The sequence below is a fragment of the Thunnus maccoyii genome, chromosome 10, assembly GCF_910596095.1.
Source record: "Thunnus maccoyii chromosome 10, fThuMac1.1, whole genome shotgun sequence".
Lineage (NCBI taxonomy): Eukaryota > Metazoa > Chordata > Actinopteri > Scombriformes > Scombridae > Thunnus > Thunnus maccoyii.
This window is the reverse complement of record NC_056542.1, coordinates 34431827-34459089: the sequence shown is the minus strand read 5'-3', so window position 1 is coordinate 34459089 and position 27263 is coordinate 34431827. Positions and strand designations below refer to the sequence as shown.

The 27263-nt window shown below is 38.2% G+C and overlaps 1 protein-coding gene across 3 annotated transcripts; it reads right to left on the bottom strand.

Annotated features, from left to right (window-relative positions):
* Nucleotides 1–30: 30 nt before the first annotated feature.
* LOC121906422 (sodium- and chloride-dependent transporter XTRP3-like) lies at nucleotides 31–27263 on the bottom strand. 3 transcript variants are annotated; one of them, XM_042425296.1, is made up of 11 exons: nucleotides 27012–27263; nucleotides 12889–13029; nucleotides 11791–11882; nucleotides 11443–11670; nucleotides 7717–7827; nucleotides 6437–6678; nucleotides 6069–6231; nucleotides 3644–3845; nucleotides 2417–2576; nucleotides 2082–2247; nucleotides 31–918 (listed from the first exon to the last, which is right to left on the bottom strand). In XM_042425296.1, the coding sequence occupies exons 1-11, from the start codon at nucleotides 27133–27135 to the stop codon at nucleotides 751–753; spliced, it is 1797 nt and encodes a 598-aa protein (XP_042281230.1). In that variant the 5' UTR covers nucleotides 27136–27263; the 3' UTR covers nucleotides 31–750. The 3 variants fall into 3 exon arrangements, with proteins under 3 accessions (XP_042281230.1, XP_042281231.1, XP_042281232.1); XM_042425297.1 differs by lacking the exon at nucleotides 27012–27263 and adding an exon at nucleotides 13438–13488; XM_042425298.1 differs by lacking the exons at nucleotides 11443–11670; nucleotides 11791–11882; nucleotides 12889–13029; nucleotides 27012–27263 and adding an exon at nucleotides 8987–9403 and having other exon boundaries at nucleotides 6437–6590.

The window sequence follows — 27263 nt, the reverse complement described above, 5'->3', positions numbered from 1 at the left end:
CCCCCCCCACACACACACACACACACACACTGAACATATTAATACATATTAATATTTAAGGCTGAACATGAAACAACTAAGGCATTTTTGCAGTGTATAAGATATGAAAATAATTACAGACATAAACACTACTTCTCATAACTCATTGAGTAAACTACGTATCTACATACATTCATCATATTATGACCGTTTAGTAAACTAGTGTCATACGACATATTATGACAACCATATTTGCTGTAAATGTTTGGAAATTAAACAAACTATATCTACACTAATAACATGTTCCACAGTTGAACTGTGGAAAATGCGATCTGAATTATTTTCACTCTATGTGGAATGTGAGGAATCTCTTTCAATGTACAGAGTATTGATGTGACTTAAACACTGAGAGAAATTATACAATACATATACGTGTAAGAGTATTGTTAAGGCTCATGATTTTTTGTTTTTTAATGGTTTTCACTGAAAAAACCCACATTAAAAAAGGAGCAAAAAGGTTTGACCTGATTTTTATGTGGATTTGATATCCCTGTCTTCAAGTTTTGTGTGTGTGTGTGTGAGTGTGTGTGTGTGTGTGTGTGTGTGTGTGAAAGCGTGGACAAAGACAACTATTTTCCATTGTCCCTTGTTATAAGTGAGAAGTGAAGGAGTGTTGTGTGTTCAACTGGAGGACAGAGATGTGTGCCCAGGAAGGCAAGTGATGGTCAGAGGTTAGTCTCAGTAAATGTGTGCTCTGTCATAACCTGCTCACTAAGCAGATACTGTGCTGACAGTACGCTGCCTCTTGTGATGGCCATGTTTCCTCTTCCTGCAGTACACAGACAGAGCTGTGAGGGGAACACAGCTGACTGACGACACCAGCAGCAGCCCAATGAAGACTTGACCAAAAACAGGATACTCGGTCACCACTGACTTTCCCTGAAAAAACAGGTACAGTTACTGCCTCCAGAAAAAAATCATTTCTTGAATTTGGTTCCCATCAGTCAGTCACTTTGGGCTGCAACCACATAAAGCCATTTATGTGTCTTAGGACTACATTGTGTTTTGAACATTTTGAGACACTGTTCTAGGCTCTGAGGGAACATATCACCAGATAAACAACTTGTTAGTGTCAAAAAAAGAAAAAAGTTTTAAAGCCTGTTCAGGTTTCCTGGATTGGTTGGACAAGTCCTCACTTGACCCACAAACTTAGATCTTAGTTAGCTCACACTGGTGATTTACTGAATCTGGTTGCACAAATCAAATTTAAATTTCTTGTGATAACTTACACCTGTCAGACTCGTTACACAACAAACAAACATATGGAATGGCAAGAATTTTGCAGAAGAGAAAATAAAAGTAAAATAAATAAATTCTAAACTAAAATAAAATGAAAATACAATGAAGCACTTTAACTCATTAATCAGCAATAATATATAATCAATGTACGCAGCCCATCTAGATCTGTCACATCACCAAAGTCTCTAAGCCAGTACAGTTCCTCACCAATACCAAACACCAATACTTATAACACAAAGCTGCTTGGCTTCACAAATTTAAGTATCAAGTCCACATACATAAACCATTAAATAGCTTGTTTGTCTGCTTGTTTTTGTTGATGCATACCAGTCAGGGAAGGCTTTCATTGTTGATGTAGACTTTTGTATCAGTGTCAATCTGCTGGCTTAAAGCTACGTCAAAAGCCACAAAAGTAATCATAGCCATTGTCCTGTACATTTTAAAGTTAAACATGGTCTTCTATTACCTAAGGTTATTAATCATATAGCCTTGAGGTAATGTTGTGTAACAATAAGACTGAACTAATGCTCTTTGTACCCTTTCAGCTCTCTATGATGCTGGTTACCATGTTTGAGTATTAAGAAAGAGTCTTGTCTGATCCCAGACTCTTTAAGTGCCTGTCAGCTGATTACAAACAGTCTGATGGCAGGGATTATATTGTTACATACACATTACATATATATATATATATATATATAAGGAGTAGCTTTGTGGTATCCTCTTATTGGGCATGACATTTGCTTAGGTGATGTGAGCGTGACACTGGATGTAATATGATATTGAAAGAGATTGAGCTGGCTCACCAGCTCTTTGTTCCATGCTTGGTAGGTGGGTGTCCCTCCCTGGATGTAGTTGATGATGTAGAAGATGAAGAGGGCGATGAGGAGAAGGGGACTAACTCCTGTCCACATGATCTTCCAGTACCAGTGGGGACGATGACCAAGCATGTCTTCTATGTCTTTTTCAAATCTAAAATGAATAGATAAAAGCACAACAATAATCTCATTCTATATAGTTTGCATAAGAGTGCTGATTATTTTATACTTTACACATTTGGCACTAGCCACTAGTAGAGCCAAGACAAAAGCTGACCTGAAGGTAAACAATTGTGGTGACCACCACACATAAATACACAAACCTTTTGATTCCATAGATGTAACTGACAGTTATGACCTCAATTAGTACGATGAAGAGCAGGGAGAAAGTGGCTCCATAGTCGTTGAACATGGTAAACCAGTAATTCCCTGATGTGGTGGTGAAGCCCAGGCCAAGCAGCAAACAGAACAAACACACTAAACCTGCAAGCAAAACACAGTACTCAGTCACAATACCCATTCATTCATTCAATTAGTAACCTTTAACATTCACTACATAGCAACACGTACTATGTGGCAGTGACCTGCAGACAAACCCTGCCGTCTGACCGATATTCATAAGGAATTCTCACCTTAATCAAATGCTAGTAAAACTCATGAACGTACACAGTTTAGTGTCTGGCTGCACAAGTCAAGTCAAATCAATTTTATTAATATAGTCCAATATCACATATCACAAATTTGGCTCAGTGATGGGAGAAAACCGATAAATTCACCTGTTCTGCCAAAAGGAGCATCTCATAAATCCAGACACAAATGCAAGCAATTCCCCCTGATAAACATAGAACCTCTTTATAGATTTTTGGATTCTGTAAGCAACTTTTCAAAAAGTAAATGCTAGTGAGTTCTAGCAGGGACCCCTGGCGGGTGTAGAGTCATTGCACATTTTTCCCCACTAGGGAATCCCAAGTACCAACTTTGAATGCATTCCGCTAACGATCCAAATAAGGGCACGTTCAGAATAAATTGAATCATTCTGACAGAAATTCCTTTCAATTTGAAAGTGGGGGTTGAAAACTTAATCTGGTCACAAGATAAAATCTGTAAAGTAAATATTCTATTATTATTACTATTACTTTCTGTTTTTGTACAAGCTAACTCAGTTGAGTGAAGTCATAAATATTCCTCTAGAGAGACATGTCAGTCCTCCATAGTTTCCCATCTTTGACCAGGTGATGTTTACAAGTTAAGGAAAGACAAAGCTCATATAAATTCAATAATTTTACTAGTATTATATTCTGATGAAACTGATATTACAGCAAAGCTCATATTCAATAGTTTTCCAATTGAGGATAGTTAGATTTGGTGCTGATCTTTAATGTGGAGTGTGTAAACAGGACACATAATCAGATTTTGTTTGTAACCAGAACCAGTATGAATAGCACCAATATGGCTATAGTTTAAAAGGCCTATATAATCCTCTGGGACAGGCTGATGTCCACAAGGATGATGATGGCAAAATGTTCAATCAACATCATCCTGGATCTTACCGTTGAACATCTCATTGCTCATGCGGGATATGACCTTGAAGTCTCGTAGCGGGGTGATGATGGCAGTGATATTGCCCAACATGCTGCCCATTCCCAGCAGCAGAAGCATGAAGAAGTACAGCACTGACCACAGCTGAGACAACGGCATGTTCTTAATGGCTTCACTGTACACTATGAAGGCCAGACCTGTCCCCTCTACTGCCTGAAACAGATGAGACAAAGAAAGAAACACAGACAGAGAGAGTTCATTCATACAAGGGATTATGACTCTGACCTATTTGTTGCATGAGTTTACTGCATTCAGATGGCTTTTACTACAAAGTAAAGGTGACAAATGGCAAGAGTTAGCACACATCACTCAAACCACATTCCGGGACTACTGTCAAGGGACAAATAAGTCTCTCTGCCTCATGCTTTACATTTCTCAAAGTTAAATTGGTGGTAATTTAATGTCATAATGTTTAATATAATTTTTCTAGAGGGCTGTGTTAACAGCTGTAACAGCTGTTTCCAACAACTACTGAAATGTGGAAGCTGTTGTGCTGAAATATGACAATAAAAATCATCAAATCTAAAAAACCTCTCAGTAAAGTAGGAGCCATGGTGACAATGAAATGGTGAACAAATTATTAATTTTGCATTATGTTTGTCTAGTTGTATGTTTTACTTTTTGTTGATTTCTGTTTTATATATATCTGTGCCACTTAAGAACAAATATGTTTGGACAAGTTCTTCTTGCATAAGGCCCATTGTTAGTGGTAAGGCTCTGACAAACAAGAATGAGTGTTAATTCATTCTTCATTCACCAATACTCATAAATTATTCCACTTATTGTAGCTCTCAACAGAAAACTATTAATCACAACTCTACAGAAATGGGGATTCAGACACTTAAAGGTATGCTCTATATACTTTGGCTACCACCACATCGACTGAGATACTATCACAAGTTTCACTTTACAGTGGGGTGCAGGGTGGTGGGTAATGCGGGCTAGAGAAGGCTAAGCCCTCCTTAAATTCAGAGTCGGACTGGCCAATGGCACACTGGGAGAAATCCCCAATCACTATGTGGGTCGCTTGAGCAGCCCATTAAATGAAACTAGAAGAGTGAGTGTGCCACTTGTGTAGTTGGCCCAGCAGCAGCTTCAGCTAGAGTAACCAACCTCAACCAACTCAATGCATTCTGGACAGATACTAAACACCCAATACTGGCATTTTCAAAAAATAATAATTAACAAAGCTGCATAGTATCCTTATTCAGTTCTAAGACCTCACTATTAGTGCCCGTCTACGTTCCCCATGCCACAGTGCTGGTTCTTTGCCCAGGGGTCCTGGTCTGGCCTGGCCAAGACCTTAATACATTGATGTCTTCATTATTTTTGGCCTTGTTCACCTAAGCTGAGTGAGTGGGTATACATGTTTGTACTGTTTGTATATGTTCTATGGATAATAAATAAATATTGTACATGTCTCTGTCATCTATGCATGTATATATGTATGTGTAAGTAGTACATACCTGTGCATGTTGTATATGTGTGCATGTAGGAGGTATTTGCCTGCATGCATTTTTAATTATTTTTTTACATTTTGTTATGGTTTTTGTCAAGGTGGGTTGGATTTGCTTTTTTGCCGACAGTCTACACACAATAACTCATAGTGTGTGTGGCTTTGGTCCATTTTACATGGGGAGTAGCGTGTACGAAGGGTGGGGGTGGTTTCTAGCCCATTGTATATGCATATGTGCATGGTATGTTGTATGTATATATAATTTGTTTCCCATTTTTTTAAAACTGTATTATGTTTTTTATATGTTTTTGACTGATCCAGAACTTTCATCCATTTTGTTACATTATTTGTCTCAATAAAAAATAAATTAAAAAAATCTTGGGTGGACAAAAAGTCTTAATAATAAAGGAGCCACCACTCTTGTTTGCGTTGGCCATTTGTGGATAAATATGTGCACTCACCATCTCTTAATTCTTCTGTCTGAGCCAGTGTTATTATTTTAACCTCGAGTTTCATTAAAACCAAATGAAGAGGCGCCCTGGTGGTGTTTGGGTTTAAGGCACTGACCACAAGCTGTTATTGAGTCCACTCAACATATTTGTTGCACATTATCCCACATGTCTGTTCTGTTTCATGTCATGCCAAATGAATTCTTATTCAGACAAAAAATACAACAAAAGAAGTTTGTCCTTAAACCACCTAATTCCTAGTTAGGTTGTATTGCCTTCTAACAATGAATTTCCTTAACACAGTGCTTTACACTTCTTGCTTCTTCCAGTGCTTTTCTTACATAAATCAATGAAAACTCACTCTATGACAATATATATATATATATATATATATATATATATATATATATATATATATATATGTGTGTGTGTGTGTGTGTGTGTGTGTTTATTGTATTGTTTTATACATACAGTGTCCAATTCACTCTCTAGGTCACAGTTTTCCAGTTTGTTGGCGAGTTCAGCAAACTGCTGCGGGTATGTTGTGTTTAGTTTCTCAATCCACTCAAAGACATTGTCCAAAGTGATGCTATCCTCTGCTAGACTAAAGGCATTCAGCAGCAGCAAGCGCGTCCTGGAAGAGGAAATAAAATGACTGTTACATGAAGAGTACACTATATTAACCCTGACTTTCACCCATAACATTAAACACTTGCAATTACTTTACTACTTCCTGAGTATAGTTCAGTACCACATCAGTATCTAACCTTAACCCTGTGTCCTGCTACTCTGCATTTAGTGTGCACTCATATATTCACATGAGCACAAAACGCACGCACCTTTCTAGGCAGTCCTCGTAGTTGACGGTGGCCTTGAACCCATAGATGGCAAAGGTGACAATGCTGGCAAAGATGGAGGTTCCGCTGTTGATAAGGGAAACAACGATGGCCTGTCGCTCAAAGTTGTTGTTGTACTGGTTGTAGCTGGCAAAAGCTATGAGTGACCCGAAACCCAAACCCAGAGAGAAAAAGATCTGAGTGGCTGCATTGATCCATGTAGTTGGGTCAGCAAGCTGTTCCATCTAAAATCAGAAAAAGGCACATGCACATATGGGCACAGGTACACACACACACACACACACACACACACACACACACACACACACACACACACACACACACACACACACACACACACACACACGGCACATGTAAGCCCAAAACAATTCTGCAGAGGCTTTTCAGGTGAAAAGCACCTGCTGGATGTCATAGTAAGGCATACATACATAAGCATAATAAGGTGATTCATGCGCTGTTAGGGTTCATAGTCTGTATGTTATTTAAGACAGAAACTGCAAACACTCAGTGGATTATTCTACTTGTAAAATGGGCTCTTGCCACGTTTTGAAAAATAATTTACTAGTGCTTTGGAGCAGAACACTATTTAAATAGAAACTTTATGTTGGAAAATGTCAACAAACTCCACTGTGCAGACATCACAAGAAGCCTAAAAATAATGTATGGCCAGAATCAAGCATCAGAATCAGAATAAGGGTTATTGCCAGGTAAGTTTGCGCATACAAGGAACTTGCCTTGGTGTTGTGGTGCATAACAATCTACAAGGTAAATACCTATACAAAGTAAGAAAAAAAACAAGTACCACAAGTCAAAAACTCATAAATGAAGTAAACAGAACTTTACAATAAGAATATGTAAAATAAATTTAAAACTGAAAAGAGCTGCAGAGTTTGAAATGAAGAGAATGGAAAATGTTTATAGTATAAATAGTATATGCAGTGTGCAAATACTAACAAATACGGTATTGCATTAATATAATCCACCATGCTAGATGTAGTGGGTTCACAGATGTGCAGATAATACTATTTTTACGTCAATGTAATGTGTAGTGTCCATGGGCAGGATAAAGTCCATGTCAGTAGGTGTCTTGTTGATGAGGCCAGCTGCAGTCGTGGTCCTTGCCATGGCATAAACCACATACGGCAAGTATCTTATACTTCTACTATTAATACACAATACAGAGAGTCAGGAGTTTGTAAGGTAAACCCTAGGCTGTAATACTAGGCACCCATATGGCTATTGCCAAATCAACTCAACCTTACCTTGGGTGTGAACATGTATTTGACACCATTGATGGCACCATGAAGAGTGACACCCCGGATCAGGTAGATAAAGAGGACCACATAGGGAAATGTGGCTGTGAAATACACCACCTACAGATGGAGCAAAACAGCATATTATGGTCAAAGTTCAAATATAAGAGTGAATTCGTGATGATGGAGTGGTTTGTTGGACAACTTCATCAACCAGTCATATCCCCACAATTCGCCCTCTAGTCTGGACAAAAGAAAAACACCTGCATGATACACAATTTTTTAAATGTCCATTTTCAGTTAGCTGGTTGGATGTTCAGGGTGTTCAGGTTCATGAAATATGTAAACAATTAGTTTGTACATGATTGTATGACCAAAGACCTTTTATATGATTAACAAATATATATGTTATATTAACCATAGGTGCCTCAGCAATGAAGCAAGTGGAGCAAATGCACCCCCATTATTAATTTAAGGGGAGCAAAGTTGTGGTTTTGATACCCCACTTGAAAAAAAAAAGAAAAGAAAAGCCCCTGCAATCAGATAATTATATTTAAACAGCCAATATCAATGATCATTTTACTATTTTCAGCAACTGACAAAAATAAGTAATAACAAATCACACATTTTTGAACCACCCTTTGAATTGGTTGAGTCAAACCTGTCACTGATCATTGCCACTGCATGCTTTGGTTGTCGATCCACACAGGAGTCTGACTATTTACAAAGGTTAGAAACATGCCATTTAGCTTAACTGTGATCACTGACTGAAAATAAACATAGGAAAAGATAGGCTAGCATGTACTGAATGAACCTGCTTGACTCCCACTGACTCCAGCCAAACTTTAAATCAGCTAAAAGTAGGATTGTACTGTGGCCGAAATGCCGAACCGATTGAACATCAATCTAACTCTTAACTAAGCTAACTTTGCTAGCAGCTGAGCTCTGAAACGCTGGGAGCATGTCCGCTGAACATGCTGAAACTGCGCCCCCAACTGAACAGTCAAAGCCTCTGAACTTAACTACACTCAGGCTGAACTCCCTTAAAAATATACAATTTAAAATAGGCCTTGTTTGTGGGTTTAAGACAATCAACATGGATAAAAATAAAGTAACGCTAGGAGCCAGTGTTTAATTTGGCACCTGTTTTGTTGGTAAATGTGGACTTATTTCAGTAAAAATGTGACTTAAATGAGTAATTAACAAGCAATCCATCACCAATGATAGTTATGTTAAAATGTTGTTTTTATCAGTGAAATTTGGTTACAACGTTACTCACTTCTTTGTAAAAGTGATGGCGAAGGGCAAGATATAGCAGCCGCAGGAGTATGTCTGTAGTGACGGCAAAGGCACCGGAGTAGCATCCGCAACGCAGCCTGAGACAGCAAGGGTGAGACTGGACAGAGAGGCAGAGGGCCTACACAGGCACAACTCCAACAGCAGTGCCACATGAGCAGCGGGTGATGAATAATATCTTTTTGGTGGACTGGAGCTTTAACACCGACTGTACCCGTCAAGGGACGCTTCAGCTGGGTTTGAAATAACTCCTTGAACGCTACTGTTGACCGAAAATGGCCCCATTCACAAGTAACAGCTAACACTACACCGGCATCTATCATTATGATTATGGGCTGCAACCTTATGATTTTTACGGAAACATGGCTTAACACCAGCGTGCCTGATAGTGCCATTGAGCTACTGGGCTGCTACATCCTCAGGGCAGATACAACAGCTAATGACTCCGGTAAAACCATAGGGGTGTGGGGAACTGTGCATTTATATTAACAAAGCTTGGTGCTCGGACAATGCCGTTAATGAGAGGCACTGCTCTGCTAACCTTGAATATCTCATAGTTAAGTGTAGACCTTTCTATCTTTCCAGAGAGTTTACATGTACTGTTGTGACTGGAGCATACATAAGGATGCTAACGTTAAGCTTGCAATGGAAGTATTGCATGCTGCCACTAATGAACAACAGACTACACAACCAGCCGATGCCAAGGTGCTCTAGTTCTTATATAGTGTTTGGGGGGGGCATGATAATCACCCCTCATTTTAGACACGCCCAAAAAACTCTGAACACAGAAATGATGAAAAACAGATTAATGGTCTAACTCCACAATTCAGTACTACACGTGGCTCTTAACATGACTGCTAACTCTCATGCACTGACCATGAGACTCATGCAATTGACACTTTTCACAAGGCGTCATGCACACATCCATTTTCTCACACAGTAAAAAACAAATTGTCAAAGACAGAGAGAAGGAAAAGAGGTCATTGACAGCGCACGGGCAGAGAAGACAGAGCAGCACAGCGCAACAGCAGCACTATGCAGCAGCAAGATATTCAGACCATCAGGGGGAAAGTGAGAAATATACACAAATCTCTTATGTTGTAATTTATTCCCATGCATGCTGCTCAGAGTAATCTCAGTCAGCAACACAGCATCCCTCCCTCCTCTTGCACCATGTAAATGCAGGCAGGAGTGAGAGTAAATTACTATGGTTACGGAGAAGCTCTGTGTCTCTGTTGCTCTGAAACTTTCTTGCAATAGACATTTTAAGATAAATAATGTTTTTATAAATATAATTTTAAATATGAAATAGCCATTCTTCCTGTCCTGATCCACCCAATTATATACTGTTCTTAATGCATTTTAGCACCTTCAATCTAACTAATCTAGACTAGTGCAGGAGGCTGTTTCTTGACTTAATCCAAGAGGTTAGGTGGTGTAGAAATTAGGGATGTGCACAGAGTCCAGTATTTGTATTTGTATCTATATTTGTTGAGGCAGCAAAATTATTTATATATGTATTTGTATTTGATTAAAAGTGGAAATAGGTGTAATGTAATAGGTGCTTTTATTACTCTTTTAATTTTAGGATATTAAAGTGTTTAAAAAAGTGTTTATGAATACACTAGCTTATGAAGTCTCCGGGTCTCGAACTTGAGTCTCCAAGATCATAGATCACTGCGCTGACTACTGAGTTAAACTGAATGCATTACCAACATGCAGACAGACCTCTACTTATTTATACACTTATAACACAGAGACAGCACAGCGTGTAATGTGTAGAGAAGAACTTCGAAGGCGATTCTTGCTTTACACTTTCCATTTACTGCCTATTTTTTACACCCTCACAGGAGAAGGGGAACAACAGCTTATGGGTAGTCCCATGAGAGCACTTTGCTTGTGTCAGTAGCTCAGCTTTATCTCTGGGGAACACCCCCAACTCCGGGAGTGATGTCCAAAGGAAATGTGTGTCATGTAGCAGGTGGATGTGACTCCCCTTGTTGAGACCTTCTGATACACCTAACAGCGGAGCAGATAAGAGAGCCTGAGATAGCGATGTAACCGACCTGCACGCTGGTATTTGACATATTTTATTTTTCTTCCTGAAAACACATCATTTTTGAAATATTTGTACAAAATAAATGTTCATAAAAAATCCACTATTTGTACTTTGCTGAATAAAATATTTGGATTCGGGCACACCCCTAGTAGAAATTCAGGAAATTGTATTTATTATTTTTTCTGGGGGAGGACCCCCAGACCCCTCTGCCAATTATGTATCTTTCCAAGTTTGCTCCCCCATTTTAAAACATAACCCGGCATCCATGATATTTACATTCCAAAAAATATTGATAAAATGTATCTGTTATCATATCAAAAGTTTGTTCTGATTTATATATTTAATTATATATTGCCCCCTTTAATTTTTCCCTCTCTTACCTTACCAGTTGACTTCACTCCTCGGACAATGAACAGGTAGGTAATCACCCAGGCAAGCAGGAGGCACAATGCCTGGCCTGTATGAATGCCTCCATTCTCTTCAATAGAAGAGGAGATGTCCAGTGTTTCCCTGTAGAAGAAGTACTGAGTGGGTGTAGCCCTTTGACACTCCTCTATAGGTGCTGTCCGGTTGGAATTGATCGGGCACTCTGCCCAGGGAAGGACTGACTAAAAATGAACACAATACAGTATAGGTTTGTCATCTTAGTGTTCAAATGAGGTCCAATATTTTGTGTATATATATCTGCTTTTGAAAAAATTCCAGTAATTTGTTAATAAGCAGCTCACTTGAAATGAATGAAAGAGGTACCAGAAACTCCATGCATTGATGATGTTGTAATAGAGACACAGATAGAGGGATGTCACAACACTAGCAAGACCTAAAACAAGAGGATTATACAAAAAATACATTAAAAAGCATTACGAAATGTGTTTCCCATTTTACATATCCTACATCCACCTTTTAATCTGTAATGCTGCCAAGTCATATGTGAGTCAAAGCTCTATGACCTAGAAATCAAGTCCCATGTTTTTGAGTTAGTCCAAAAAATTCAAGTAAAAAGAGAAAGATTCCAGATGAAGGCAACAATGTTTAATTGATTAGCATTAGCAAAGTTTAATATGTTAGCATGCTAACATTGACTAATTGGCACTAAACACTAATTGCAGCTGAGGCTGATGGTAATTTAATTAATTCGCAGGTATTTAGTTATAAAACTAGTACTGGACAAGTACTGGTCCTTGATGAAAAGTCAAGGGATCATCAAAGTCATTATATCTGTTGCAAATGCCATGGCAATTTATCCAATTGTTTGTAGAGTCCATCAACTCTATCAAATAATAATATAAAAAAAAACAATATAACCAAGTCTTTGGAAATCATCGCCTGGGAACCATTAATGTCTGTACAAATTTTGTGCCAATCCACAGATGTTGAGATGCATCACTGAGTACGTGAAAACTTTAACCTGCTGGTGGTGAAAGAGGAAAGGGCTGATCACTGAAGTCAATACAATTTTCACTCTGAACCACAAATGGTGTAATACATATGACTGTATGCTACAGCAGACTCAACATCATGTTTTTTGGTGACCAGTTCAAACAAGATTTGAACTGATGTTGGAGTTTTTAGAGGGCAAATTCAGTGAATAACAATAAAAACAGCAATGATTAAAGTCTCAAAAAGTAAATATAATCTTGTGTGTATGTTCTTTCCTATCTGGTTAAATATTTTACATTACTTTCTACCACTTTTGGACAAACCTTAAAACTCTGGCATCTCTGGCAAGGTAAGCAAATGGTTTCCAACCTTGGAGGTACAACCCCTTGAATTTATTTCGTAACTGCCACGGGTGATCGTTGAACACTCATTGAGTCAGCACTTACCCACACCACCCAAATAAGGACTGATGGCAGTCCAGGCCCTGATGCTACCCAGACGCATCTTCTGACCAATGGCAAGCTCCATGTAGAATAAGGGCACCCCCTCCAGAAACAGCATGATAAAATATGGAATCAAGAACCCCCCTGAAGGTGGAAATAAAAACACAAATAAATCAAAACCTCTGAGTTTCAAGTATAACAATAATAACAATACCTTTTATTTATAGAATGCTTTTCAAGATGCTCAAAGATGCAGTCTGGAGTATTGCCCTACACCAAGAAGCTAGCCTCAGCATTTGTCTAGTCTCTATATGGGGGGTAAAATATTTAGGAGCAAAGAATGCATTTTGTATCCAGCTCCCACAGGTTCTCTAAAAGACTCAGTAAATCACATGTATTATACAATGAGTTACCAATTCATTAGCTAAACCGGTAACACTTTATAATTAGGGTACAAATTATATACTATAAGTAATGCGTAACTAATGCTTGACTCATGATAATTTAATGCATGAATTAATGCAGGATGTCTCATGAATACCTGTTGCTCACCATTAACAAATGATCAAGTCACTGACTTTATGTGATTAGTTCACACTTAATAGATCATTAGTTAAGGAATGTTAATAATGCACTTCATACATTAATTGATATGCGACCAAATTAGCTGGATTTCTCTTATATAAAAGTTTATTTCTGGACCATACATTTGTTCAGCTTTATATTTCTATGAGAATAGACCCAATCATATTTCTGACACATTTACAACATAGTGGATGGAACATGAGTTGGTAAATGGTAAATGGACTGTACTTGTATAGCGCCTTTCTAGTCTTCCAACCACTCAAAGAGCTTTTTACACTACCTGTCACATTCACCCATTCACACATTCCGCTGAATGAGTACAGGGGCTACCATACATGGTCCCAACCTGCCCATCAGAGGGAACTAACCATTTAAACACATTCATACACAGATGGCAAAGCCATCAGGGGCCATTTGGGGTTCAGTATCTTGCCAAAGGACACTTCGACGTGCAGATTGGAGGAGCCAGTAATCGAACCACTGATCTTTAGTGGACGACCCACTCTACCTTCTGAGCCAAAGCCACAGTTGGGTTTGTTTTTTTTTATATATTTTTTTTATTGTATTTGTGTTGTGTTTGTGGAGTGTAGCACGGTAGAGAAAGAGGCGCTAAAACCAAAATCATCTAGCAGGTATATTGGCAAATTAGAGGGGAATGATCAGACATGTTTAAGCTCAACAGAAGTGCTGTGGGCCCACCCAATAAACTCAGTGAGAAAGACACATTAAGTGTTAATCATTACTTAATCATTACTTCACATGAGGTCACCATTACTTCCTTGACTTATGTCCCCACAAGTAAAGTCATGTTGTGATTCTCATTTTTAAATGGTTACTTAACGAACATTCACTAATGTTCTAAGTTTTTGCTTCTTTAAATTCTTCACATAGAAATTACTTCATTATCTGTTCACTAATTTGTATCCCCTTGAAAACTGAATATTCAGCAAAAGCCTGTCATCCAAATAAAGTACTTTTTAAAAAAATGATGCAATGATGCATGATTTATTAACAACAAATGTTTATCAACACACAGACACAGACACAGCTGAGTGGCTTGCTGTTTGCTTGTTTATTCAAAGTTTATTAATTTTAAATGTGTCACATGTCCAAATTGCAGCAAAAGAGCGTCTGTCTCCACAGTATATTGCCATGTTGAGTGTTTGATATTTGTTTGTTTGTGCTTCAGAGCATAACCGCCATGAAACAATCAGAAAATAACGTATTTCTGTCATTATCAGGATTTCTCTCTCTGAGAAAGTTTTCCACCGCTGTCCCTCCTCACCAGCCTGTCTCTCTGTCGCTCCCTCATCCTCTCAGCTTTCTCGCCCTCTCTCTCTCTTTTTCTCGTCTTTTTTAAAATGAGTTGGTAAACCCACAACAAAGACTAACATTTAACATTATCAAACAAAGAGAGATGTCCTCCTCTCAGATCTCTCATGGCAGGGTTGTCCAGTTGTGATCCTGACAAAGCAAAGCAAAGCGGCTCACTGATCGCTTGTTTATTCCAAGCTTATTAATATTAAATGTGTCATATGTTCAAGTTGCACCAAATTGCACTCCCTTGTGTCCCCAACAATACACCCACCAAGTGTGAAGTAGATCGGATGAACATAAAACATAAACAACACACAAACATACATACATACATACATACATACATACATAAAGACAGAGACAGAGATTCCTTGCTTTATATAGAGAGACTAGTGCAGTGCCCATTCAAAACATGCTTGTTTGGAACGGGCCAATTTCTCAATACCTAGAGAGAAAAGTGCCTGTCCCCTAAATGCCTCTCATGCAGACTATTGGTAGACACTACAATTTACTGATGCTCCCTAGACGCCTGAGATGCAGGCTATCGGTAGACACTACAATTTACTGATGGAGGGGTCGTCACAATCTGTATATATTTAATTAACTCTTGGCTGTTATATTTTGGTGTTAGTATGACATCCAGTATAATCTCATTGTTGAACTAAACTTAGCACAAAAAGTAAGGAAATTTGTGTTTAGTAGATTATTTCTTTGTTGTAACAATGCTTCTTGGCAATAAATCTTATGCAGTTGGAAAGCCTGTTTATTTCCCTTTTAAATGGTACCACATTTGTAAGGAACATGCATTTGTGGGATGAGCAGCAGAGCTGAGTATGTGGGTTGCACCCATGAAAAATTTGCCAAATCTTCTCTGTCAATGCCAAACAGCTTATTTTGCTGTTGCTATTGGCTCTTGTATTGAGCTGCAAATCAGGTGCCTGATTGGCAGCACCTGCGACAGTGGTCAGTAGGTGTCTGCTCCAAGAATTGCATGCCACTGATCTGGATAGGGCCCATGCGATAGGGCAACTTCAAGCTGGTGTTCTGCAAAACCAAGTTGCGGCATTATTTGGAGTGAGCCCTAGTACCATCTCCAAAGTGAAGGCCAAGTTCCATATATCGGGGAATGTCAGAGACTGGCCGTGAAGTGGGCATCCCAAGAAGACGACACCCCAAGAAGACCATTTCCTCGCCCTGTCAGCACTTAGGTACCATGGGCTGTCTTCTACAGATTTGCAGTCAAGGTTTGCAGGACGATATTGCTGACAGCTCTCTGCCCAGACAATCTGGAACAGACTGCACGCAGCCAATCTCTGGTCATGATAGGGCTACCAGGAGGCCTGCCATGACTGCCCTTCACCGTCAGGCCCGTTTGCGCTGGTCTCGGCAACACGTGCACTGGAACCTGAACATGTGGAGGAACATTATGCTCAGCAATGAGTCCAGATTCTGCCTATGGCAGTTGGATCATAGGGTCAAAGTGTGGCAAAGACACGGAGAACACTATGCTGATTGCTGCACCGATAGAGTAACATCCTTTGGTGGAGGCAGTGTGATGGTGTGGGGCGGCATCTCCCTCACTGGAAAAATGAGGCATGTCATCATTGGAGGCAATCTCAATGCAGAGATTCTGCAACCATTGGCAATCCCATATCTCCACAGTCTGGGACCGAACTCTATCCTCCAAGATGACAACACTCACCCCCACAGAGCGGGGTTTATCAGAGACTACCTCCAGAATTTGGGAGTGGAGAGGATGGAATGGCCTGCCAGCAGTCCTGACCTCAACCCCATCGAACACTCAGCTTGGGCGTGCTGTTTGTGCCAGAGTGATCAACACAACCACGTATGTGTTTACCTGTGGTTCATATCTGCAGTTAGTGTTAGCTTAATTGCTAATATTAGTGTAGCCTCTGCAAAGAGCGACCCCTGCTCTAAATGTTGAGACAGAAATAGCTAACCCATTTCAATTTTCAATTCTTGATGTGTGCTTGAGATTGCATTTTTTTCACATGTAGATGATCAGTAATATGTGTTTCCACTATGTCTGTCTCTCCCTAGACGTGTATGTAGGTGTATGATCTTTGGTAGACGCCATTGTGGCAAACAGCCACAAAGCTGATGTATTATCTTATGGGTGTATTCTCTTTGGTAGACGCAATTGTGGTGGACAGACACAACGCCAATGCATGCATCTTGTGCACAAATACTCTTTGGTAGAGGGGGTATGATGCCATTTACAGGCAACCAAATGAAACAGACTGTTACCTTGATTAAAATTACAGATTTCTCTGGGTTTGAAAATTGTTGGAAACATTTGGGATAATTTGAGTACATAGCTCAACAAAATATATAACATAGGTCTAGTTGTTTTTAGACATTTTAAGGCAGAGTAGTTACATATCATAGCTTTAACATATGACATTAAACTGTCATATGTGGTTGGTTTTGACATTGACTGTCAAAAGACCATTGAGACCATTATAATGTCATGAGACCATTATAATTGTATAATGACCTCAACTACAGTGGTACAATTTGAGCTAGACTAGTCCAAATTGTATCATGCCTGTTACTGACTGACCTCTCATTTACATAATAGAGGGGAAGGAAAAAAAAAACATTTGTGTCATACATGTACCTTTTGACCTCCTAATTTTCAAATGATTTTATTTTATTTTTATTTCTGTTGTTTTTATCAGAAGTAATCATTAAACTTAAAGGGGGCCTATTTTGCTCACTTCCAGTTCTGTATTTTTATTCTGGGAGTCTACTAGAGTATCGCTGCATCATTCGCAGTTTAAAAAACTCTTTTTTTATCTTTATGCAGCACCTCAGTTCAGTCTCTGTCTCTTAACAGGCAGTCTTAGCTCCTGTCTCTTTAAGGCCCCCCTCCTGATGAGCCCAATCTGTTCTGATTGACCACAGTGTTGCCAGATGTAAAATAATTATCATATTTTTATGATTATTTTTCCCTCTGTATAATGTACGATCAATGATGCCAAAAGTCCCATAATGTACCATAATTTGATCATTTTGTGACACTTAGTCGTAGTAGTTGTAATCAGTCTAGGCTATCTCATTTTAATTCATTTCCCAACACATCAGGATAGTAAAATATGGATCCTACATCTGTGTTTATGCATCTCTTCTCACATGCTTGTTCATCATCACAACAAGCATGATTGGCTGACTTGCTTATTTGAAGAGAGTTTGCACGAGCTATGCTTTTGATTTCAATGTTGGAACATTTTTATTTGAATGAGTCCTGAAAGACTACCCCCCTCCACGCATCACATAACTATGTCAGCAATTTAAATTTTTTATTAAAACAATGTGGCTAGATTTATAGGTAGTGTCAAAAAGTAATTTGTCTAAATAAATACATGTTTTCTGAAATTACACATTTACACCTATTTGTTCTTTTGATTATGACTTGTGTACAATAATTTTCCTCAAAATACGATAATTTTAAGCCTCTGGTATGATACTAATTGGCCAGCTTTTCAGAAGCCTACTGAGGGGCAGTCGTATCAGAGTCATGTTAAGTTACTGCTGATGATAACATAACATTTCCTGGGTTACTGTTTCATATTAAAAGCTTTTAAATGACTAAATAATGGGAGACTTTTACTGTGAAGAATTTACAGGAAATTAAACATGCTCCTCACTAAATTCACAGAGCTTTGTTAGTGGTGCTAAACACCAGTTGGAACAAGGAGATATGGAGATATTTGGAGCTATTTGTTTAGCGGTTAGAAAGTTAGAAAGGGGGGGTATAGTACAAGCAGAAACAGCCACAGTGAGGTGTTTGATGAAGAGCTGGAGATGACCAGCACACCTCCAACAGGTTAATTACTTACTTTACTTTGCCGTGCATTGTAATGGAAAAACTCACAGCGTGCCAGCTCCACTCATGTCATGGCTCTGTGTGACTACTCAGAAAACAATGGAAAAATGCCATAATGTTAGCACAGAGCAGTGAACTTGCGTACTGTGTGTGGAGCAGATGACCATATAAGGAAATCCATCACAAGTTGATGTCAGCTTGTTGGATTGTTGGAAACTCAGCGTTCAGAGCAGTCTAAAGCTGGTGCTTCTTGCTCACAGAGATTACTTCTACATACTTTTACCTCATTATTTGACACTTTGGCTGCGTTTAATATGAATATCCGACATTGTATCATTATATATATGACTGAAAATAAGGAAAAACCTAATAGTCCCCTTTAAAGCAGAAAAGTTTAAATTATTTTAGTGATTTTGGCAGTTCTAAAGGTTCATGTGCATACAAAATTATACAAAACCTTTTAAATGTATTTATACATTTATTAGTGCCTAATAATTCAGAAGCATGAGGACAAGGCAACAAGTACACATAGTAAATCACTCACTTAGATCAGGTAAAAGCAAGACAGAGGGTAACTTGTGGGGCGGCTGTGGCTCAGGAGGTAGAGTGGGTTGTCCACTAATCGGAAGATCGGTGGTTCGATTCCCGGCTCCTCCAGTCCACATGCTGATGTGTCCTTGGGCAAGATACTTAACCAAATTGCTCCTGATGGCTGTGCCATCAGTGTATGAATGGGTGAATGTGATTTGTAGTGTAAAAGCGCTTTGAGTGGTCGGAAGCTATAAAAGTACAGTCCATTTACCATTTAACTGGATCATGCATGTCGACTGTAACACCATAGTGAATCAAGCACCTATTGCAGAACTTGCTGCTGTAAACCCAGAGAAAAATTATATAAGATATAAGAATATGATATAAGAAAAACACTAAACAAGAATGGTAAATGGACTGTACTTGTATAGCGCCTTTCTAGTCTTCCGACCACTCAAAGAGCTATAAGTCACATTTACCCATTCACACACATTCATACGCTGATGGTAGGGGCTAACATGCAAGGTCCCAACCTGCCAATCAGAGGGAATCTAATCATTCACACACTGATAGCACAGCCATCAGGAGCCATTTGGGGTTCAGTATCTTGCCCAAGGACTTCAAGGAACTTCTACATGCAGACCATCAAACCACCAATCTTCCGATTAGTGGATGACTTGCTCTTCCTCCTGAGACATAGCCGTCCATAACAGTCTTGCTTCTTTTGCTAAGCTTTGCTACTCTTTTTGTGTTGGGGAACCCGAGACAAGCCTCAATGAGGATCAAAAAAAGAAAGATTTTCTTTTTGATATAATGTACATAATTTTTTTTTTTTCATCGCATAAAGCCAGCAATATGCGATTGCTGGCATTTTGTTTCTGGCCTTACCTTACAGTACATACAGTACAGTAAAGTGTAAGTGATTTTTTGTTTTTATGTTGATAAATAGAACAGGCCACTAGCTATTTGTTAATAAAATGCATCATTTTGAAAAAAATGTGTTTTATTTGGTTGACATTTGATTTCTTTTGTTGAATATTCAGTTTTCAAAGGAATACAAATTAGTGAACAAATGATGAAATAATAGACTTAATGATGAATCAAGAATTAATATGTGAAAATTTTAAAACAAAAACTTCCTTTTAGTGAATGTTACCATTTACAAATGAAAATCACAACATGACTTTATTTGGGGGGAGACAAGTCAGGTAAGTAATGGTGACCTCATGTATGGTGTAATGATTAAGTAATGAGGAACATTTCACGTGTCTTTTACACTCAGTTGTCAATTTATTGGGTAGGTCTGAGGCACTTCTGTTGAGCTTAAACATGTCTGATCATTCTCCTCTAATTTGTCAATTGTCAATTTACCTGCTAAATGATTTTGGTTTTAGTGCATCTTTCTCTACCGTGCTGCACTCCACTACTTTCAACAACAACACAAATATAATAATAGTAATAATAAAAAAAACCCAATAACTATGTTATAAATGTGTGAAAAATACCATTGGATCTATTCTCATAGAAATATGGAGCTATGTTTTTTTTTATCAGAGAGGCTTAGCATATGCATGGTCCTCAAATAAACTTTTAGTAAGAGGAATCCAGGTAATTTGGTCGCATCAATTAATGTATGAAGTAACTGTGAATTAACATTCCTTAACTAAAGATCTATTAAGTGTGAACTAAGTTTGGCTGGCTTAGTTGATGGCTTGTTAGGAGTTCTGGGTTCTGTTTGGCTGAGGCATGCACAGACCTACTGGAAGTTGGGACTGGATATTGAGTTCTTTGTGGTTATGAATCAACTGACCAGCATAAGTGCTGAGATTTCTTTTTTATGTTTTAATTCTAACATGGAGGACCATGCAGAATATTGCATTTCCTTTGGCAACTAGATGGCAACATAGGACTGCAAAAGACTGTTTCCACTAGCGGACCAAGTCCTGATTTCCAGGACTCGTGACTCGACTTGGGCTCGCACACTGATGACTCAGACTTGCGCACTGATGACACGGACTCGAACTTGAGCATTGACTGCATTCGGACTCGGAAGTTGAAGACGAGGACGAGACTTGTTAATTGATAAAGAAGTAATATATATCCGATTTTTTGCTGGTCAAATTTTCACATAGCCACACTTTGGTTCATGTCACACACACAGCAGCAGCTGCGGCGCAGACATTGTAGCCACACACACACAACATGCAGTCGCGCACACAGCGCACAGAAAGCCCATCTTGGAACTCGACTCAGACTCAACCTTAATGACTCGGACTCGGACTCAGGTAATGGGGACTCAACTCGGACTCGACTTGGACTCGAGACTTAGTGACTAGACTACAACATTGCTCTCTACCGCCATCATCAAAACACCAAATGAGGGAATATCTTTTGCAAGAATGGTGTTTCATCCCTCCAGAGGAGTTCCAGAGACTTGCAGAATCAATGCCAAGGTGCACTGAAGCTGTCCTGGTGGCATGAAGTAACCTAACACCTTACTAAGACACTTTATGTTGGTTTTTCCTTTGATTTGTCACCCATCTGTACAAACATGTGGTACTTATACGTAGACATTAAATCCCATGCAAGTAAAACATGTAATGAAAATACTATACTACACTGTTAATCACATGACTTGATTAACAAAGAGTATGTCTCATACATTTTGCATTGTATGTTCATACAGCATTCAAAGATACCTCCATAAAACCTAAAGCAAAGTAAACTATTGCCACACTGAGTGTAGAAAAGGCCCCCAACGTGTATTACAGTTGTTACATTGGAGGACAGTTTGGCTGGTTGAGTTGATGGCTTGTTAAGAGTTCTGGGTTCTATTTGGCTGAGGCGTACACAGACCTACTGGAAGTTGGGACAGGATATTGAGTCTTTCTGGTTAGGAATCAATTGACCAGCATAAATGCTGAGATTTCTTTTTTATGTTTTAATTCTAACATGGAGGACCATGCAGAATGTTGTGTTTCCTTTAACAACTAGGTGGCAACATAGGACTGCAAAAGACTGTTTCATCTGGTCTGTGTGGAGTGGAGATGACCTATATGGTTCATAATATGCAGTATTTAGTTAATCAGATGTTCTGTTCTGTTCTGAGAATTGTAATAAATATGTTTATTTGCACTTGCTATCAGTCATATTGTGTATAAATGCGAGTATTTTCTGAGCAATAGTATTTAACATTGGTTATTATATATTAATGGAATTAAGGAAAAAAAGAGTTGAATGTATTATGTTATTGTTTATTATATGTTTCAGAAACATAATCCTCATTGAAAATAAAAGACACTGACCCTATCCAATGCGTGGATTATTTTGCTTTCTGATCGACACCCTGTGCGAATGCCATTCCCTTCCTGAACTGGCATGTGTGTTTACCCTAATCTACACTCAGGATGTTTAATCTCATTTTGCATAATACTGAAAGATAATACTAATGGCATTAAAAAGTGTAGTATGCGGAAAACTAGAGGAAGAAGAAGAAAAAGAAATGATATAACTGAAATTGATAAAATGTAACATTTGATCAATACTGATCACTTGTTTTAGAAGAAATGCTAAACAGTAGAAAAAAATATATACAAGGACTTTGTCTAAATTTAAGGTGGTCTAAAATCTTAAAAATTATTATTTAAATCAGGAACTAGCTGATCTGACCACACATTCGGTGCCACCTTTACTACATATACTATAGTCAGTACAATAGTTTTCGATATCCAGTGATAGGGACACTTTTTTTTACCAGTCTGTAATTTCCAAATAACTGTCAAGAGACTTCCTGGACATTTTCTGTAATTTGGTAGTTTGCATAGAGAAAATGGAGACAATATTCAATGAACACACCTCCAATTAATTAATTCCATTCATTCAACTAAATGCTAGCCTTTTAGTCAGTACAAAGCAGGTCAGGTCAACATGAAAAATGTGATCATTTCAACAGGCAGCATATAGTTCAGTACAGTACATACATATATACAGTATATGGAAAATTCCAATAGTAAATGAATGATGGCTGAATATTTACTTGGGTTTAAATGTAGAAGTTACATAGATTTTTACAGGAAATGTCACAGGAAATGACTAGAAAATTACAGACCCGTAAAATAAAGTATTAGACTACTGCTGAACATTGATTTTTTTCTTTTTATTTGGGCTGCAGACTAATTATTACCCAGCAACAAATTTAGGTGTTTTACCTTCAATAACTGGAGGTGAACATCGTTAATATGCGCTTTATAATTAAAAACATTTCCCTTGGAGCTCTATGGTATTGTGAACATATTTTATCATTGGTCAGTAAAATTTGAAAACCTCAACAGTTTAAAATGATCATTATTTTGTTGTAGTATTTTCCATGAACCCCAGCCACTGTCAAAGCCTCATGTGAGCAATTGCTGAATATAGCTTGTCATATTACAGTATTTTTCACTTGCTGTTTCTGTGCACAAAATGATTTGACTTTTTGTTTGTTTAGTTGTCCCCATCCAACTGTGAGAGCAGGCTGTCACATGTTGTCACTGCCTTCCTGCTTGAAAGTTACACATCCAGGACAGCAGGCCTGGGCTGACCATTGGAAGCATCGGGACAATTTTCGATGGCCTGCCTGATTCGTCTGCTGATTGGCCTGGGGTGTCAGGCCAGTGTCAAAACACAAAATTAATAAGGTAAATCATAGCAAAAACAACACAAGACAACCACATTCATTCACATCTGTAGGCATGCAGTCCCCCCTCCCTTTCATCTCTTTTGACCTGATGGTAAGATCCATGCATATTGTGACACATGATTGGTCCAACGCACGTATCCTCCTGCATCAACAACATCATCGACTGCAAACTTTCCAGTCTGTGCACAGAACACAGTGATGCAGGGTTTTTCCTAGTATTATAACACTTTGGCACAGCACCTAAGTGTTTTTTTCCAGTACCTAAGCCAAATGAACGCACAAAAACTATGCTGAGAATTCTCTACCACGTTCTGGTGTAAGTTATGGTTACACTAGCTTCTCTGTCCTCTCCTCTGCTCTCTGTGTTTGACCGAGGGTGGGGCTCACACACACACACACACACACACACAAACACAGTGAAGTGAAGATCACATTTTACTTGAGTTGACGACAGTTACGCTTATTACTGTAAGCACAATAAAACCATCACAAGTAAGAAGCCAATATGTAATTAATCAAACCACCTGCTCAACAAGCATAAATATATAGAAACGTGATATTTTCAACTGTTTTGCCCGCAGTGTCCCACCCACTGCCAGTATGTTTTATACAACCAAAGTAAGCTGGTCATGCTCATAGCTAATTGTTATGAACAAGCTAAAACGAAAACTGTCTGTATATAGTCTAGCTGTTAAGTTTAGTTTGTAATGTGGTGTTATATTAAAATTTGTCAAATTCTTGTAAACTTAGCTACTGGCAGAGACAGCACCTCTCCTCTCTCTACCAGTGGTACCTGCAGCAGCGAATCACATCAACAGCAGAGGGAGGAAGACAGAGGACAGGAGGAAAGACTGATACTGACTGATGTCTGTGTTCTTCATCCTTTCTAAAGTTCACTCAGTATTTTGATGTCAGGAATATTTTTTTTTTGCTGACATGTTAGATTTGTTTCCAGTGAGATATTGTTGTAAACATTACTGTTGCTGCTCTAGAAAGAATATCTAGTTTTATTTAAAATATAAATCACTTGTAATCCTGTTCTGAATGTATTATTTTTAAAAAATGATAATTAAAAAAAAATCTTTAGTGATTAAAAAGAACCATTAAAAGTATTGATAAAGATAAAAGATAAAGATAAAATTCTAACTATACCCATCCCTACTCTATAGGTGTCAGGCACACAGTGCACCATAAAAACAAAACAAAACAAAACAAAAAAATATATAAATATATAGTAATAATATTATTTTAGAATGATATGAAAATGCATAGTTTTTGGTCAAATAACATCAAAATTTCTTTTTTTTATGCCTGCTCTTGCTGTGTTGCTGACTCAAGTATTATTCTGCATGTAGCTTAATATGATGATGTCAGTCATTTTAATTTTGTAGTTGTGATGTTGCTGTTGTAACTGGGAGATGAAAAAAGAGCACTTTCATGATCCACTTTGAAGATTTAGCAGTGTGGAAACTTAACTGTGTATGCTAATTTAAAAAGTAGCCTACATATGTGGAAGGTTAATAATAATCATGCAGGTTTATGTCTCGGTCGGGATTATTTGTGTTTGGGTCCGGATCCGGACCAGAGTCTGCCTATTGAGTAACCCTAGTCTATGAGGTGGCCTGGGTAGGTGTGAGATTCCCGGCCTGAATTTTTGTCCCAGTCCAGCCCTGCAGGACAGTAATCACAGTAGATGTGTGCTCATTGTTAAGTGATCTGTACATAGGAAAAATAAAGACATAACAATTCTCCCATCGACCCACATTATATCTACTTTGTACAATTTTATGATTTGTTTCATCAAGATCTCTGCCAAAGCCCCCGTTTATCTTACTGTTTTTATCTTTATGGTTCTGCCACGAAGGAATGGGGAGGAAAAAGTATAAAAGAACTTCATTGTCATTTATATAAAATATTATTTTTTTGTGATCAACAGGTACAGCATATCTGCCCTTTATCAGCTGTATTTACTTGTGTTATCCTTCTTGGTACACATGTACTGAGAGCAGAACTAACAAAATATTACTTTGGCACCTTTTGTACTTTTTTTTGGATAAAAAGTAAAATACCAGTATTGTACTATGAGTGTAATTTGGAACAAATAGTGCTTTAAAGAAACAAAATCAAATTTTCAAAGAAGTGGTTAGAACATAGGACAATAATATCATCAACTCTCATTGTGTAAATAGCAATGAACATCTTTGTGGTGAACAATTGTGCAACAAGTTTAGTTTAATGTATTCCTCCTTGTGGAGAAATAATTAAACTTTATAGTTTAATATAGTATAATATTATAGTTCAATATAGTCAAGCAGGTGACTATATTAAAATACAAATATTGTATTCAAAATATTGTGTTTTAATTAATAAACAAAGCTGCCATCCTTGAGGTGTACAAGCAGATAATCTTTGCCAGACCAAATTTACTGCTGAATCTCCAGAAAACCAGAATTCTAATCACAGACTATCATTTTCCTTTTTCAGTTTTATTTTTCGTACATAATTTTTCTCTTGTCATGTTTGTGTTGCCTTTAATGATATTTTGTTATTGTGTTACAAGTGTGTATTGTCTCTTATCACTTCACTCTACTACATGGTGTTTTAGGAGCAGTAAGTGTAAAGCCTGTACAGAGGCTACAGACTGTATAACTCTCTACTCATTCATTCTAGTTTATGACCTGCAATTAGTTTATTGCCAGTTTCAACTTTGAGTCAACTGACTGTTTAACAATAACTCATTCAGTCTGATAAGGTTCGTTTGGAAATTTACAGCCCATCTGTATGATCTGTATGATATAGGAAACAAGTCAATAAACAGTATTCTATATATTCTATTTTATCATGTAAATAGCGCTTTGGAAAAAGAATTTTTTCATGTAAAAGCAGAAACTACCCGAGGATAATACTACATTATTTACACTGACACAATACAATAAAATACACCCGTATAATAAGATAACCCTAAATGCGTGGAATATAAAAGTGAATGGAAAATGCTTGTAATGCAGGTCCAGCTGTCTAACAGAATCAACCATGATGAAATAGTCTCCCTATTTAAAATGGACTTTGTGTAGGCTATATCTGTTGGCGCCTCACAAGCACGCTATTTGAAGGCACAGATCTGGTTAAAAACGACCGTTATGTAAGTGGTCTAGAGTGACTTACCTCCACCGTGCATTTGACAGAGATATGGAAACCGCCACACATTTCCCAGTCCGACTGCATATGATACACATGCCAGCATAAACTGCATGGGGTTGTCCCAGTTGGGCCTTGCATCTTTTTCCATGTCTGCGTGAACGTTTCCAGATTGTTTCTCAACGAGTCAATAAAACAATAACGTCGTGGAGTCAGTGCGCAGTGTGTTACCGTGCGTCCTGTCAGCCTTTTATAAGCTCACCGTGATTGTAACGTGGT